General features: G+C 42.4%; 1 protein-coding gene across 1 annotated transcript; it reads left to right on the top strand.

Moving 5' to 3' along the window:
* The first annotated feature begins 1,763 nt into the window (after window positions 1-1,763).
* CEP41 (centrosomal protein 41) lies at window positions 1,764-17,827 on the top strand. The gene is made up of 11 exons (XM_076074440.1): window positions 1,764-1,909; window positions 2,015-2,078; window positions 5,307-5,354; window positions 8,308-8,369; window positions 8,587-8,647; window positions 9,081-9,165; window positions 9,757-9,947; window positions 11,399-11,466; window positions 12,381-12,495; window positions 14,166-14,411; window positions 15,639-17,827. Exons 1-11 carry the CDS (start codon window positions 1,868-1,870, stop codon window positions 15,767-15,769), a joined length of 1,113 nt encoding a protein of 370 aa, XP_075930555.1. The 5' UTR covers window positions 1,764-1,867; the 3' UTR covers window positions 15,770-17,827.
* The last annotated feature ends 929 nt before the right edge of the window (window positions 17,828-18,756 follow it).

The following is an 18,756-nucleotide window of genomic DNA, read 5'->3' as shown; positions in this document are numbered from 1 at the left end:
GCTATTTATACCTCGCGCGCGCCGCGGGTTAGTGTGCCCGGTGATCCTCGTAGCAAAAGTAGGAGTTACTAGTAGTAGCAGCTACTACATGTAGTAGCTGCTACATGTAGTAGTTGCTACTATTAATAATAGCTACTACTAGTAGTTTTTCATGGATTTTCTGTTTGCACAGTCACATAGTCACTTTAAGATGTTTTCTTGTTCGTGTTTGTGATTTTTTGTTTGTTGTGGTTGCACCCGATTCAAGAGCCGAATGGCTCACAGGGCTATACCAAAATAAATAAACTAAACTAAAACTGGTCACCCCCGTGTCGCTTATACAACATTCTTCCCGTCCCCGCAAGGGAGAAACAACGCATACTCTTCGATTCTTTCGGTAAAGTCACGTAGGTATAAAATAAAATCAATTAAATCACAACGTTTCGATTGCAACACAAGCAATCATCATCAGGTGGGAAAAAACACTTCAGCAAAACATTTTATTGCTGTGGGTTTCCCACCTGATGATGACGATTGCTTGTGTTGCAATCGAAACGTCGTGATTTAATTGATTTTATTTTATACCTACGTGACTTTACCGAAAGAACCAAAGAGTATGGATCCCTGCAGTCACGAAAACTTCAAATCTAGATTGAAACAACGCATGTTTGTTGCGGCCCGTGTGTGGACCTGAAAACTCAATTTTCCTGTACAACCTTATGGGTTCACAGCTATGTATTATTATGAAGCTATCTAATCCTGGAAGCCACACTGTGAGTCGTCGGACTATTTTTGTTTTATTTTCAAGAGGATCCTAACCTACTACAGATGTATATTCTTGGTTCTTTCGGTAAAGTCACGTAGAAGGGAAACAATACAATAATAAAAATATAAAACAATAACGTTTCGACTGCAACACAAGCAATCATCATCACACCTGATGATCACACCTGATGATGATTGCTTGTGTTGCAGTTGAAACGTCGTGATAATTTTATTGTTTTATATTTTTATTATTGTATTGTTTCCCTTCGACGTGACTTTACCGAAAGAACCAAGAATATGAATCCCTGCAGTCACGAAAGCTTTAAATCAAAATTTACTACAGATGTGTTCAGCCAATACAATAACGAGCGGCAACGCTGGTGGGGGGGAGGGGGCAGTACTGGTGGGGGGGGGGGCAACGCTGGTGGGGGGGAGGGGGCAGTACTGGTGGGGGGGCAACGCTGGTGGGGGGGAGGGGGCAGTACTGGTGGGGGGGCAACGCTGGTGGGGGGGAGGGGGTAGTACTGGTGGGGGGGCAACGCTGGTGAGGGGGGAGGGGGTAGTACTGGTGGGGGGGCAACGCTGGTGGGGGGAGGGGGCAGTACTGGTGGGGGGGCAACGCTGGTGGGGGGGAGGGGGCAGTCCTGGTGAGGGGGCAACGCTGGTGGGGGGGAGGGGGCAGTCCTGGTGAGGGGGCAACGCTGGTGGGGGGCAGCACTTGTAGGGGGGGCAGCACAGGCCGTGGGCCAGAGGGTGGGGGCAGCACTGGCGGGCCTCTTGGCGCCGTGCCGTTGCTATGCGGAAGCGGGGTCACGCCCCTAATCGGCATGCCCCGCAAGACACAACCAATCAGCGGCGCTCTTACTGGTAGGTGCGCGGTGCCTTAGCAACGAGCGGCTCGGCCCGTTCGTTCTCGACAACGTAGTGCGCATAGGCACGGGAGCGTCAGTGCGAGCGCGCGCGATTGGCTGCATCACCGAAGGCGCTTCGATGTTGGCCAATGGCACGCGCGCTCCGTTCGAGGGCGGAGTCGAGTTTTGGCCAATGGCGTGCGAGGATCGGTTGGGCTGGGCTTATCCGCGCTGTGGTTTTTGAAGCCCGTTCAGGGTCCGCACGGGGAGCGATGTCGCGTGTCGGCTCAATGCGGGCGCTCGGCAACCCGAACGTGAGTTGAGTTGTTTGGTTTTCCTCTTTTTATTCTTCCCTTCCTTTCACGTGCAAGAGTTAAAATTACTAAAAAAAATTATTGACAAATCTCCTGTCGTTTCAGATCCTCAACAAGAGAGTGCCGCAGAACCCCAAGTATAAAAATGTCAAGTCTAAGCTGGACACGGGTAAGAGGGAATAAGAACTCGATAAACCCGCGTTTAACTCGTTATTCTTACCCCCCTCCCCTCCTTACGCATGGCAGAACTATGTTCACGGGCTAAAATGTTAATGTGCGATGCCTTCTTAGCCATGGCGCGAGAGGGCTATGGGAGTGTTGGTGTAGATTTCGAGTGCTCGTCCGTTGAATGAGCGCACACTCCGGTGGTTTATTGCGTGGTCAAATTCGCCTCAAGTTATATTTTTAATAATTGGTGGTCGTGAAAAAAAATCGTATCTATGCAATTGATACGAGTTTGCGTTTGTAGAAACCCTCGCCGGATCAATTTAAACACGTGACAGTTACACCGTTTTTTAAAAATAAAATTATTTCTCCCTCAAGACTTAATTGCGCAAGTGATAATTGTTGCATGTTACACGAATCGATGCTCTCTTTGATATGCGTACGGTATTCTGTCTGGGTTATAAGACGAACTTATAGCCCTTATATTTTAAAACAAAGTCTGTGGACGAGTCTTATAAACCGTTCGGTGTGTATGTGTGCCAGTCATATATCTCCTGCAAGTAATAATAACTAACACCTGGGTGTGTGAGAGCCTTCCACACTTCACGTTGTGGCCTTAAAGGTGCACCTAGCCTGGCACAAGAGCCGAGGTGACGCCACCGCTACTTGGTGGCGAATGGCGGTTGTTGTTGTGGCAATGTTTGTAAAACGTATTGACACGGGACGCAACATTTGAGGTGTTTTCTTTTAGAAGCGCAAACCTGTCAACCCACACGGTTTACTCCGTAGTCTTTGTACAGGTAAATTGAGTTTTCAGGTCCATAAGGCGTCCAGTCTCTTCAATACGGGCATTAAAAAAATTTGTGTTTCTCCCTTGTGATGGGACTTTGTAGGCTGAACGTTGAGATTTATAAGGGCACGGGGTGACCAATAAGGTCTGAATTGGTCTGTAATAAAGTAGAGCACTGATAAGGGGTTGACAGGTATGGCAAGCGTCTTACAATCTGGAGAATACGGTAAACGTTTAGAGAACACGGGCTTAATTGGAAACAATTGATTTTGTGTTATCTCTTCACAGACTGCCTTGCAATTAACTCAATACTGTAAATGTACTTGTACAATAATGTAATGATGTGCTTAATTCACTTAATTTCCAAAGCGTATGGTTTGCACAAATGAGCCGCAATGTGGGTTTTTTTGCCAAATATCCCTCAATCATCGTTCCAAGCGGTTTCACTTTCAACCACACTGCAGTGATATCGTTGCACAGTGTGTTTTAGGTGTTGTGTTCTACTGCTGCGATACAAACGTTCTGACAAAGTGTGCTCTTACATTTTAATATTAATGGTGAAATGCTCATTGGCATATTGTGTATTGACATACTGTATATGCACAACTAAAGTAATCACGATATTGTGTGATACCCAAATGTGAGTCTTAACTGCCCCTTTGCTCTCATCTCTAAGGTCCATTGCCTCAAGCATTAACCGATTATACATCTTTATGTATGCCCAGCTACCCTATTCAGCAGCTAGGAATCATGTCGAGAGTAGTGAGTTGCATTTTTGTTTTAACAGATGACCGAGTTCATTAAATGCACAGTGGTGCTTGACACTTAACTGCCTCGAGGATCCGTTAGTGGAGTGTGCGTGGAGGAGTGTGCACGTGTGTACTGGGCACAGCTACACTATGCTACGATCAATAATAATAATGCAGTACAGTACCGTATACTCCGAAATTTATAAGACTCTTCAGAGTAAGGTGCACCTGAAATGTGTGCCCGGTGTTATACAAATTACACAAATCTGGTCACACACACCTCGCGCACGCCCAACCGTTTCTTTAAAAAATACGGTAATGATTTACCTTATAAAGCATCTACCTTATTTCTGTACGTTATGAATCTGCACTCAATTTTCATATCTGGGGCTCGTAATGCGTAGAAAATTACGTCTGTGTATAACCTCTTGTCAATCCACTGTTGAATGAGAGGCTTCCCTTACTACACCTTGCACACCATTAAGGCTATTTGACTCATACTTCGCGACGCTGGTCAATACGGGTTGATGGTGGGAGGGAGTGCAGAACACAGTGAATGTTGCTACACTGCTCTCCTGCCCGGTGGTCACCCAACCAAGCACCATCCAGCCTCAAGCCTGCTTATCTTACAATATCTAAATAAATTGCGTGCATTTCATCTCGCCGCGGGGAGGCCCTCATCCAGCAGCAGATAGACACAAGGGCCGTGCATGTACATGTACTGCATTTAAGTAAGCGTGCACAGATTCTACGGAAGACTGACTATAATTGTCTGACATAATTGTCAGTCTTCTGGGAACCACAGTGGCGAGATGTTAACTCTCTCGCCTGGTATACAAGAGGTCATGGATTCGATCCCGACGCTGACGCATGTATATTTGGAGTTTGCATGTCTCTGTCACTGTAGTCGCAGAGATTTTTGTCCGAGTCCTGTTTTTCCCCTCCACATTTAGAATCGACATGCATTTAGAAAATTTGGCTGCTATATATTTCCATGTGATAAGCCACTTCGTTGAGCTATCATTTGTGGCCAGGTCGCTTCTAAAAAAGAGCTATATAGCTCAGTGGGCCTTATCTTGTAAAATAAAATAAAAATGTTAGTTTGTAGGTTTTTTTTATTATTGTAATATCTGGCAGTGTAGAAAAGGTAGGCTTTGAGAAAGGTCTTGAAACAGAACAGCAACATTCAGCATTGTGGAGAATATAGTGTAGAGAATTACAGACATAGAAGGGGAAGATGCAATCTCACTCCCCCCCCCTCAAGCAAAGCTTGACTGTGTTATTATGAGGCCATGGTTACTGGAAGGCAGGGAAAAAAGTATATGAGGGCAAAATGAGAGAGGTGAGTGAAAAGAGTTTTAATATGGTACAAATATAAGTAACTTTTTGACAAATCAGATTAAATGCAGCACTTAGCGATGAGCTATATCATTATACATCAGCAAACCTCCACCAAATATCGAATGGAAAGGTACATTGCCCAACACCTAAAATGGACGCAATTTGATTTCATGTCATTGCCATTATTCAATATACGATATGTTTGAGTGTAAATTATTTGGGACATTAAAACCATCCATAAGTATATCCGACTTTAATGTTTTGGTTTGTAGTGAACAGTTACATCATGTACAAGAATGTTTTGTAAACACAGTCATGCTTATTCGCTTTTTTTTAATTGTATTAATTTCAGGAAGCAGCCTCACCAAGTATATGGAGAGATTGGAAGATATGAGGACCAGTAAGTCATACACCACAGTGTACAGATTATTATTGCTGATTAAATAATGCCTACAAACGTGGGTTTCAGAGTTACAGAGTCCACAGATATGCATAATTTTGCTCATATGATGTTGTGTTTGTTATGTATTGTAATTTATTGTGTTTATTACGTGTTGGGTGATTCCTGTACCAACTACACCAACAGCAGTCCCGGCAGTCCTGCTAGCTGGCCTTTCCTTCCTCACCAGCTGCCAAATCCACTCCTTTAGGTTACTACACGTGGTAATGTGATGTTATAGGTCTCGCCAGCCGGAAATAGTACCTGCCTTCAAAGAGGACTAAGATGACCAACCTGGCAACCACAATGTGCAGGATCTGGTGGGACTGCTACGCAGTTGCAGGCTAAGGACTCTCCAGGAGTGGACAGGACTTAAGATCATCAGTGTCTTGTGAGATGTCAGTGGTTGCTATGGTTAATACATATGGCTTTGGAGAAGGATGCTGAGTGGTCTTAAGTGTTCATCTGGCAGCAAGTGCCATTCATGACATGATTCGAAGTTATGAACTTGGGGGAAGACTTTGTATGTATTCCACTTCCTACAAGTAATTCAACTACAGCGAAGATAGTGGCATAATGGAAGCCTCTGCTGATCATAGATCAATTGACCAAGAACCCATTTCAGCCGTTGGCGATCTGTGACTTGCGCTACCTGACACTGAAGACACACCTGGTAATTGTCAAAACACATAGCAGCAGCCGATAACTTCCGATCTTTGGGTAGCGGAGTTACAGGCTATCTTGTGTGCTCCACCTTATTTGGAATTTTATCAAGATAGAGTAGTCCAGGGAGTTCCGCACTACACTCACTGTTCTATGTGTTGGCTTTGGCGGGTGCTACTTGTCAGTGATGGATGTTGTTGCTGCCAAGCATTACTGAAATGTATAGTTTAGCACATACAGTGAGGGAAACAAGTATTTGATCCCCTGCTGATTTTGTACGTTTGCCCACTGACAAAGAAATGATCAGTCTATAATTTTAATGGTAGGTTTATTTGAACAGTGAGAGACAGAATAACAACAACAAAATCCAGAAAAATGCATGTCAAAAATGTTATAAATTGATTTGCATTTTAATGAGGGAAATAAGTATTTGACCCCCTCTCAATCAGAAAGATTTCTGGCTCCCAGGTGTCTTTTATACAGGTAGCGAGCTGAGATTAGGAGCACACTCTTAAAGGGAGTGCTCCTAATCTCAGCATGTTACCTGTATAAAAGACACCTGTCCACAGACGTAATCAATCACATTCCAAACTCTCCACCATGGCCAAGACCAAAGAGCTCTCCAAGGATGTCAGGGACAAGATTGTAGACTTACACAAGGCTGGAATGGGCTACAAGACCATTGCCAAGCAGCTTGGTGAGAAGGTGACAACAGTTGGTGCGATTATTCGCAAATGGAAGAAACACAAAAGAACTGTCAATCTCCCTCGGCCTGGGGCTCCATGCAATATCTCACCTCGTGGAGTTGCAATGATCATGAGAACGGTGAGGAATCAGCCCAGAACTACACGGGAGGATCTTGTCAATGATCTCAAGGCAGCTGGGACCATAGTCACCAAGAAACAATTGGTAACACACTACGCCATGAAGGACTGAAATCCTGCAGCGCCCGCAAGGTCCCCCTGCTCAAGAAAGCACATATACATGCCCGTCTGAAGTTTGCCAATGAACATCTGAATGATTCAGAGGACAACTGGGTGAAAGTGTTGTGGTCAGATGAGACCAAAATGGAGCTATTTGGCATCAACTCAACTCGCCGTGTTTGGAGGAGGAGGAATGCTGCCTATGACCCCAAGAACACCATCCCCACCGTCAAACATGGAGGTGGAAACATTATGCTTTGGGGGTATTTTTCTGCTAAGGGAACAGGAAAACTTCACCGCATCAAAGGGACGATGGACAGGGCCATGTACCGTCAAATCTTGGGTGAGAACCTCCTTCCCTCAGCCAGGACATTGAAAATGGGTCATGGATGGGTATTCCAGCATGACAAGGCAACAAAGGAGTGGTTCAAGAAGTAGAGAAGATCTGCAAAGAGGTGTGGGACAAAATCCCTCCTCAGATGTGTGCAAACCTGGTAGCCAACTACAAAAAAACGTCTTATCTCTGTGATTGCCAACAAGGGTTTTGCCACCAAGTACTAAGTCATGTTTTGCAGAGGGATCAAATACTTATTTCCCTCATTAAAATGCAAATCAATTTATAACATTTTTTACATGAGTTTTTTCTGGATTTGTTTTGTTATTCTGTCTCTCACTGTTCAAATAAACCTACCATTAAAATTATAGACTGATCATTTCAAAATCAGCAGGCGATTAAATACTTTTTTCCCTCACTGTACATAGAGACAACATTTTGTGGTAATTTTCATCATCCACAAGACTAACACCTCTCTATGGAGCACTCCATGAGTTTCTGTACGTGAGATAAATAGGGACAGAAGGGGTTTATAGATTCCTGCAGGAGGTTGGATGTCCTTTATAATAATCTGAACCGTATTTCAGGAACAATCAGATGAAAGGGTAATTGGACTCCCAAGGGTAAAAAGGAAGGATTACCTGACTAATCAAATTGTGCATGGTTGAACCTCGTCATCACTTATAAGTATAAAGGGGGGTGTGAGTTGGCCCAAAAATCGTATCTCTGTAATTCCTGGATACACACAGATAACTTGCGTGTCAGCGATTCATGTGGATACTGCCAAGACCTTCAACGGTTCATATTTACTTTCGTACGAAACTTACATTTAGACATTGTCAGTTTTCTCCTTCAAGTTTAGGGTGTATTTATAATATGATAGCATGGTGGGTAGTATTATGTGATTGATAACAAACGCCTTCATTTTACATTTGCGGTCAAGTTTTTTTCTTGTGATAATGATGTATTTAAATATTCAGTGTTTGTCGTGCAGATTATCGCTACCGCCCTGGCGAGCTTTTCAAAAGAATGAAGATCACAACATTTGCACAGATTGTGAGTCAAAAGTATATTGCCATTTCACACGAAATGTGTAATTTTATTTCGTTCAAATTCAGTGTAATATATATTTTTGTGCTCAAATGTAAATGTTTCCTTTTTTTATATGAATATATTTTTAAAATCGGCTTTTAATTATAACTTTACTTACATTTTACCTTCCCTTATCAGGGTTTGAAACAATGAGATTTTACCCACTTGATTATTCCTGCAGGTTCTGCAAGTTGCTTCGCTTACTGAAGATCCCACATTGGAGGAGATCATGCAAATGGAAGGTGAAATATACATGTCGATAGGCGTAATATCATGCCTCGATTCTTTATTTAAATAACTTTTTAGACTCATGATTCTTGTAATGAATTGAGCGTGTAAAAATTATTTATTTTAAACTCGTATATGTTGTATTTAATTGTATAATGTAATGCAGCCACTATAGGTGCAAAGTTCACAATGTTTAATATAATAATTGATTGTCGGGTTGAATCTCAAGACTAAATTGTGACAATTCATCGAATAGGCACATTGTTACATGCCTACATGTTGGATTTCAAATTAAATGCACCAATTAAACGTAGTTAAAATTATTTCCACATGAATCTTCATTGCTGTATAGTCTCTTACTTAGCGCCGTGTTGCAGTGCTATTTGTGGTTCTGGAATGTGATGAAGGAGGTTGACTTTGCCTGGTTTTTGTGGGCCTTGTTCTCAGGGCCGTCGTGCCCTCAGACAGACCGCCTCGACACGCCGAGCGGAGGCGACGCGGTTGTGGCGACTGCTCGCTCCACACTACAGAGGTCAGCTTTTGCCTGCGCCCTCTGGGTGTGCCCACACTAGCCCACGTCGATAGAGGCTCTTGTTATGAACCAAGTGTTAGTATTTGTAGTGTTGGATTTTGTAATAGGGTCAAGAGGTCACCATGGTCAATGCTATTGATGCTACAACACCACATCATCGCCATGCTCCTGATAGACCTTGCATTTTTTGCAGATTTGAAATCTGACCGTGGCAGTCTGCTATTAAAGTTTTCCACCATCTGGCTTTGTAGGTCTTTCCCTTGCTCACTGTCCACTGGGTGCCACTGTATTATCTATTTCGGTAAATCTGCCCTCCTCCATCCTGCATATGTGCCATCCATCGCAACTTCCTTTTACTGCACCTCAGGAGTTAAATTCATATTGTAGCAATTTTGTACAAATCTTTGCAAAGGTACCCAGTAGAATGTATAGCTTCCAGAAAATACTAACACAGCCCTTCAGGCACAAACAAAAGATATGCGCCCATGCATATATATATACGGCACGCGGCTCCATAAATGAACAGTGTAGAAATTCAGAGTGGTCATCGACTCAAGCTGATGGGGCCCTGTGTGGTGGTGGGATTCACAGTGTGATCAGTGGGCTCGGGGAGATGGACCTGACAGGGACGAACGGCTCCGCAGAGAAGCAGCAGCCACTGTCGCCGTCTCGACAGCAGAAGCGCAGTGAGGCTTCCGAAGATCAACCCTACCCTGACTGCCCGTACCTGCTGATGGACCTGCGTGACAGAGATGCCTACGAGCAGTGTCACATCATAGGCGGTGAGCAGCGTTGTGCTTCGTGTACCTCATTCGCGGCAGCTTGCTGTCTATAATACGATTTATGCGTCCAATGTCCAGGCTCCTCTTTGTCCAATTGTCAGGCTCCTGTTGAAAAATGGATTCATCTTGATGTCCCCTGCTGGCTGTGAACTCTAGTTAGGCATTCTCTTTTGTTCTGGTGTCCAATGCCAAAGTTACCAGTCCTCTCATCTAATTACTTACCTACTTGTGCAATGAAGTCACCCATTATTGTGGTATAGAGTGTTTTGCTCTCATTTGGACAATGTACATGGAGGAGCCCAAATGCAGAAAAGGTTAAAATAAAATGTGTGGGCAGTGACGTGGCCAAGCGGAGGGAATGCATTCGCCCCTTGTTAGTTCACAGTTCAACCCAGCGGCCGCCCTGGTTATACTGCGAGTGTATTAACTGCCTCACAGTGGACATGACAGTTCCCGTGATGTCATTTGCAAGTGTAGGCTATTGTGTCATGGCATCATGCTCCAAAGTTGCCAAATTACACTGTTGAAAAATTTTCCTGGGTAAACCAGTATTTTGATCATGGAACCTCCCTTGCCAATATCAAAATATAACAATAGGTTTTACCCTTTCTGGCAATAAAACAGGTGTTAAGATGTTAAAACACCAAACTGAAACCTTTTTCAAGGAATCATGTTTGGTGTTTTAAGACTTTAACACCTGCTTTATTGCCAGAAAGGGTATAACCTATTCCCATAGTATTTTGATGATGATACTCATTCTCATGGGAAACCCCATAATGTCAAGGATGTTACTGCCAAAATAAATTTTAACACAGGATTTGACAAAAGGCGGGGGTAATCCTACTTGCACGTAAATATTTTTTAGAGAAAATAAAGTTCATGAAATATTAATGAAACCAGACCGTTACCATAAAAAATCGAATTCGTGAAGTTGGAGCATTTAGCTTCATTATAAAAAAACAGATTTACATCTCAAGAGAAAAAATATTATAAACAGGATGTCACCACTATACATCATGAAATAATAACTAGCATTGTAATGGATAATGCACCTACATTTGGGAAAGAAGACAATACACAGAACTCTGTAAAATATTTTGTAAAATAATTTGTAAAATAATTACATAAAAAATAGAACACAACAGGAAAGTAACGATGTTATAATAATGGGAGTGTGAAAGCAAATGAATTTGAGCATAGGTAAATGACAAGTAGGACTTTCATGAACCATGAGGCTTTATGGAATCTCAAATCTAGTGGCAGAATTGTATGCAGTGCCATGTGACTGGTTCTTTGAGCGATGACAGATGGACTGAAAGCCGTGGCAACGTGTGGCTGTTGCCTGTACAGCTTAAGCTCTCATGAAAAATACAGCAAGTTGTTAGGCGCGCTTTTCACAACGCCGTATGTGTGTGTTTATATTGTTTGCCCTCTGCCTCCTGCCATTTCAGCGGCCAGCTACCCAAGTGCCATGCTGTCCCGGAGTTTTAATCAATACACCAAGGAGATGCTTGAATATGTATCCTTTTGTTGCTATGCAACGTCCACATTGAGCGGGACCTTTCGTAGTGGTCATTAAAGCCCCTAAAATCTATTTACAATGTGTGCCTTGTGTGTACCTTTTTTTCTTTCATCGCCATTTTATAACAAAATAATTAAATAACCTAACTAAAATATCACGTGATTATTGACTACAAATTTGCAGTTAAGCGCTCAACAACACAACCGTTTATCATTGCATAGATCACGAATATATTACTGCATACCTGTCAACCCATACGGTTTACTCGTATTCTTATACAGGGAAATTGAGTTTTCAGGTCCTTTCGGCATACCGCCGTTTCAATAGGGGCAAACTTTTTTGTAGGATGAACTTTGACATAAGGGCACGGGGGTGACCAATACGGTCTGAATTGGTTTGTAATAAGGTAGGCACTATCCTCTTTGGTTCTTTAGGTACAGTCACGTAGGTATAAAATAAATCGCGACGTTTTGATCGCAACACAGTTACAACTGCTCTCTCGCTGGTTCAACAGTTCCACTGCTGGATTATATTTTTTTCCGCCTGAGGACGACCGCTTGTGTTGCGATTGAAATGGCGTGATTTATTTTATTTTATATCTACGTGACTTTACCAAAAGAACCAAAGAGTATTGATTCCTGCAGTCACGAAAGCGTCAAATCAAGTTAGGCACTGATAAGAGGTTGACAGGTATGTAACTATATCACTTAATACAGAGCGTTAAATGTGTGTTTTTAGAAGACACCTCTAACCTTAAATGCATGTCTGTCTGCGGGAGTTATTTCACCACCTCCAAATCAGAAACCATAGCCATGAATATATAGGGGACCCATTAAGTGTTGTGTGGCTTGTTAAAACGAAGTAATAATAAAAAAACAGACTTGCAGTTTCCTTAAACGTTTTATTTCCAGAAAAATGTTACGGGAAAAATCATCATTGTTTATGATGAAGATGAGAGGATTGCGACGGTGGCAGCCACGACAATGTGTGAAAGAGGTTTTGAAAATCTCTACGTTCTTTCCGGAGGTGAGGCTTTGCCACAATTCATTTTTTACTCAAACGTAAAAAAAATGCTCAAAGCTGCTTTGAGGTTATGATTTCAAACGAGTTTAGGTGTAGATTTAAACTGCTTTGTACATGAATGTTTAATCGGAATTGGTTTCGCCTAACCGGTTTATTTTCTTTCATTTAATAGGTGTTGCTGATATCAAACAAAAACATGCAGCCAATTTTTTTTGACGATTCTCTTGTGTGGTCATGCCCCTATGCTTACCAGCATGCTATAGCAATGTCACAGTGGCGTGACTGCCATACTTGTTATCTCACAATTGTGTAAGTTGAACAAATTAGCAACGTATGTAGCCAATCACGGTAATTGGAGGTGCGGGGAAGGGAACAGACTGAACACAAAAAGCAGTCCTAAATAAATAGTTTTTCAGTTTAGATGTAAAATATGGATATATGTACTAATTTTACTCTAAACATTGCCTTAAACAAGTCATGTTTTAGATGGCCTATGAATACCACATTGGAAGGGTTGTGGCAGGGTGGCGCAGTGGAACCCTTGTGCTTCTCAGCCTTGCTTTGTAAACATGTGCAGCCCTTTTGCCATGCCACTGTAGGATGACCGCCTTCATATGGTGTACAGCTCATGGGGCTTACTTGGTTATTTGACCACGCTTCAGCATGTTGGTGAGTGCGGGTTTGGTAAAACGGTGGAGCATAGATGTTGAAGTTTAGTCTAACGCAGGGGTGGGCAAATTTTTTGACTCGCGGGCCACAATTGGTTCTAAAATTTGACAGATGGATGGAGTGTTTGTGTGAACAAATATAAATGACATGTAAAAATCATTACACGAAAGGATTTGGCCTTTAACAGGTAGCAAAGCATTTCTTTGCAAGGCAATTTAACAAATTGCACGAACAAGAAATAATACAAAAACATATTTTGATTTAAAGCTTTCGTGACTGCAGGGATTCATATTCTTGGTTCTTTCGGTAAAGTCACGTAGAAGGGAAACAATAAAATAATAAAAATAGAAAACAATAAAATTATCACGACGTTTCGACTGCAACACAAGCAATCATCATCAGGTGTGAAACCACAACAAGAACATTTTTCAAATTTTCTTGTTGTGGTTTTAAAATTTTCTTCTTGTGGTTTTCACACCTGATGATGATTGCTTGTGTTGCAGTCGAAACGTCGTGAGAATTTTATTGTTTTATATTTTTATTATTTTGTTGTTTCCCTTCTACGTGACTTTACCGAAAGAACCAAGAATATAATACAAAAACATGTCCTAACTCCCGGTCAAAGTGCGCCATCTAATGGGGAAATGGGGGCATTACAGAAGAAAGGTAAAATTTAATTTAATAATAATAATATTTGGACAAGTTCGGCGGGCCGGATTAAAAAGCCCAACGGGCCGTATACGGCCCTAGGGCCGTACTTTGCCCATATCTGGTCTAACGTAACAGTTACGTTTGCTGCACTGCCCCCTGCTGACAACGAAAAGCAAGCCTATTACACACTTTTATGCATGCTGGTCGCCCATCCAAGCACTATCCAAGGCTCTCAGGCATGCTTATCTTCCGAGATATTACAAAATTGGGTGCATTCCGGAGGATTTAGTCACAGACACGTCTCCCTTAGGTAACGAACCTTGCTTCCCCTTTCACTTTTCCCCCCGTCACAGGTCTAAAGGTGCTAGCCCAGAAGTTTCCTACAGGCCTGACGACCGGCTCCCTTCCGCCCCAACTGCTGGCGCCACCCAACCGGAAAGCGAGACCGTCCCGCCCCTCCAATTCCTCCACTTCCCCGGTGACCCCTGTCGTGCCGGACAGCCCAGTGTCTGCTGGAAACAAGCAGCGCTTTGGATACGATGAGCTGGAGCGCATCCGACACTACCTGGATGACGGCTTCACCTTGTCCGACACGAGCAGTAAGTCTCTTGCGTATTTTACGTTAATTGTTAGGCTTACGGTATTTTTACAGAAATAATGAGAATAAATGGAGGCTCCTGAGCCTCTACTTCAACAGTTGTAGGGACTCGACAGCACGGATAGCTGGGGGACAATGGTAGTTCTAGACAATGGGGGTAGCAGAGGGGAATGAGTGACCTATCAATAAGCAAGGATTGACTAGAGGCATCAAAATAACCTCCTCTGATCTCTGCACCTGATCGGTTCACGGTGATGACGTGATCCTGCTCTATTTAAGACCGGAAGCAGGTGGATTGCTTTACTACACTTGCAAATCGCCCGATGATGCTGGATGTAATTACCAGCGAAATGTCGCAGTACTCAAATTGCAAATGTTGTCGATTTACTCTCCAACACACCGGTGGGCTGTAGTAGTTTACTAATTGGCGCATTGTTTACGTGACAAACCTTACTGGCTGTGTCGGGTGGAGGAGGGTTACGACAAATTAATATTTACGCGATCTAACCCAAAAACTTTTATCATGAGATGAGATTGTCCAAAACTGCATTTAAAAATGCACCTCCAGTTCCATTCCAAATTGCAGTTTGTCAGGACCAACATCACAAATTAAATATACACCTGGCTTCAGTAATGTATTTCTGGTCACGAAAGACCTAGCTATCACATTGAACTTTACTGTGGTTAAGACATGCTTTAATTGTATTAAAAAAATAGTTGTGAAATATTTTAAAGCCATTCATGTTACGTTAACTAAAAAAAATACTGTCAAAATAGTTCAGAATAACTCGTCACCCTGCAAGGGAAATAAATATCCATGCAAAATAAAACTCATGTTTTATGTTAGCATTGTCTTTAATTTACAAAGCTTAGCAGCGTTGCAATATTTGACATTCTAAATGGAGTGTTTTAAATGTGGGGGGAAATCAAAGTACTCTTGTAAAACATGTTGTCATGGGAAGGACACTCAAATCAACAAACAGGCTATGAATGTTAGACATTTTAGTTTAGCTGGAGGAATCCAATGAGCTACAGAGCTCTTTTTCACAGGTGTTCAGCCTAATATGGTGGGAAATTTTATTTAATGGGGTTCTTACATAGCTGCCATTGCTGTAGTTACTCAATCTAGGCCCGCTGGAAAACCTAGCAGAGTTAAATGCGCTAGTTGAAGTGGCGTGTTGGTGAAGCTGTGGGTGACCGTTTTCGTGGCGTGTGTGCGTGCTTGCAGGCCAGTTCAGTCGCGCATCCACCTCAAGGTCCCTGGGCAGCGCCACCTCCTCCAAGGCCCCCTCGACGGCCGGCAGTATCAGCGCACGGTCACTGATCAGCTCTGCGGGCACCGTCAAGCCGTGGAAGTGACGGCGCCTGCTCAATATGCCAGGCGGTGGACACACCATGTACATGTCTGTCCTCTGCTGCATGTGGGCCTCCACCCCTTGCAAATATTGGGGTTATTTGACCATACTTTTATCACGCCGGTCAGTGCCGGTTCATAAAGGTGGGAAGCTTAATTGTGGGAGCATTGTACGGCATAGCAGTGGATTTTGCTGCTTTGTCCTCTTCTGCCCATATTGTAGCCCCATAGCAGCGTGTAACACCCGGTTCATGCGTGTTGGTCACCCAAGCACTCTTCAGGCGCCTGCTTAGCTTCCATGGTCTGATGAGGTTGGATGTATTCCGGGTGATTTAAGCAAAGAACACCGCGCCGCGCCAGTATTGACGCTGAATTTACATTTTAGGCCATTCTGTGTTGAGCAAGGTCGCTAATGAGCCTCAACTGCACCACAGCCTCCAGGTGGAAGGCCTGCCCAACCAATTGCCAGCTGAAAATAAAGCCTCTTGGCACTGTGACAGTGCTCGGAATGAGTTTTTAATAAATACAAGTACACGTTGGTCAGCGGTCATTATAAAATGCTTTTTTTACAGATCAGTATGTAGTATAAGGGTTCCATTTCACTTTTTGTTCAAATAATTGTTTGTTTCAAAATTATTTGTGGATTTGATGAAGGATACAAAGTTAATGTCCTTTGAGATTTGATATGGCTTCAAATTTATATGTCGTTCCAAAACAATAATTTGTCCTACTCGTAGCCAGGATAGAAATGTATGTCCTTTATATAGATTTTTAAATGTGCACATTCAGATGCAGTGAATAAGCTAAATATGATGCAATTCATCCAATTATAGAAACTTCTAATAAGGAGGTATACTGTAAATAGCATGCTTAAATCACAGTGCACGACTTCAATAGACCTCATAAATAATTTCATTCTCAGAATTGGAAGTTTCTCGAGCTATAGGTGTGAAAATAGGGCAATTTTGATTCGAATAAGATATTTCTCAGTTTTAATATTACTCGTAGCATTGTCAAGAGTGCCCAGGAGACAGGCTCAAGGTTCCATGCTCTTTCTTGATAGAGGTTGCTGGAGTTTAAGCCAATTCTGGCCCATGGTGCTGTGATGTGATTTTGCAATTGTCGTGTTTGCTGTATTTTGTATGGTGAAAATGTCATTACATTCCTTGCAACGGTTGGCTGCTGAAGATCAGTGTCGGGGCTGAATAATTTGCCTTCTTCATCACTCACATGCCAGTTTCAGTGCTTCAAGTGATTTTGTAAAAGTGGTTTTGGTAAATGTTGCAACAACAAAAAAGCCCACAGGTACAAACAGGATCATTGTCTCTGAATGTGTGACCTAACCATGGTACACAAATCAGCAGTGTTTTAAATTTATATGTGTATGTTGTGGCAGATGTACCATTATTTTATTAATGGTTTTTCATTCCTCCCCCGGACACATGAAGGCTGTTTACAGAATGATCCTCTATTACAATTCACACCAATTCCAACCGTACGACATGTTCATGCTGTTGTATTGGTCAGACCACTAATTAAACTGCTTGGCTGTATGGTGACAGTAAAGTCATAGGCATTGGTTGAAATTTTATTCACAGTTGTGGACACATTCCTTGCTGTGATTTTAATGCATCACACAAAGTACTTGCTCCATAACTGTGGACTGTACAAATATTTCGTGTTGTAGTTAAAGTCCTGAAAGTGTGAAATGTTCACGCTGATAGATTTTGACTCAACTAGATGACAGGATGTGTCCATTCCGACTCAACCCAGTATGAAATTTACAGAATTCCACTCTGCAGCACACCACAGCGTAACAAGAGCCACGTTTGTGTTGGCCCGGCTCGGTGTCTAATTTTATCTGCAAAGAGCGTGTGACTAATTGTAAAGTGTATAGTATGTGGCCGGGTGCCGAGTTTTGTACAAATGCAAATTGTTTTGATGTCCACACGATGAACAAGCAGGTAGCGCAATGTGAATGAGTGATTTTTTCGGTTTTTGTTTTTATATTTTAACGATTAATGCGTGGTGTAAAGAATAAATTGATTTTGTGCGTATTTAAAGTGTTTTGTTCTGGCATTCATTGTGTTTTTTATCTTTAGTTCAATACTCTGACTGGTTGTAAGCTCAGGGTGTTGTTAGGCATTGTGCTTTAGACAAGATGGATCCAAAAAACAAACAGATCTTGTTAGGCATTCACGTGTCTCCATTCACGTGTCTTTGTGAGTTGACGCTTCATTCATAATAGAACAACTAAAGCAACCTTCATTCGGGCTCTAGAGTGATGTATTCTAAATATAACAGCCAAGAAGCCTGGGTGGTTAAGAGGTTAAGAGTGCCTAGCTGTCACTGCTGAAAACCAGGGTTAAAATTTAGGCAACTACTTGTGATTAAGAACTGCTTTTGTGTGGACCCAACCATGCCGATTAGCACGGTTGGCTCCGTACATTGCTCAAGTTTAACATGCATACAAACCAGGCTTTCAAGTGTAGTGAGTTTATATCTTCAGCCTGGTCACCAGTGACTCCACAAAAGGACATTACATTAAATTGGTTCTGCACCAAGTTGGCTAAATTCCAGCTGGGAGAATGAAAGTAATCGGTTTGATTGTCATGTGATGAACACTGCTCTGTAACAGGAGGTTGGGAAAGTGCTACCATCTACTGAGTGAATGAGAGGTCACTTAGGATTTCACATGTTATATTTGCTTCAGTGAGCCGTTTTCTAACAGAGTAACACCGTTCTGCAAAATATCCGAATGGATACTTAATCCGATTACATGAAAAGGAAAAAAAACGTATCGCAGTCGTACCACTGACATCAGAGTGCATCTGAAATTCTAATATTCTCTCACTTATGGTGCTTCAAACTTCGTCAAGAGTCCAGGCTAGAGTAAGTGTGTATTTTACCACAGCTGTTATTGCTTTGGATTGCATCCTCTTAAGTAGTTTACTTAAGGGATTGGTGACGCAAATGTTTAACTTTGTGATAT

Source organism: Petromyzon marinus, chromosome 48, assembly GCF_048934315.1.
Source record: "Petromyzon marinus isolate PM22_M1 ecotype Great Lakes invasive population chromosome 48, UKy_Petmar_22M1.pri1.0, whole genome shotgun sequence".
Taxonomy (NCBI): domain Eukaryota; kingdom Metazoa; phylum Chordata; class Hyperoartia; order Petromyzontiformes; family Petromyzontidae; genus Petromyzon; species Petromyzon marinus.
The sequence above is the reverse complement of the archived record's forward strand: the minus strand, read 5'-3'. Positions and strand labels throughout refer to the sequence as shown.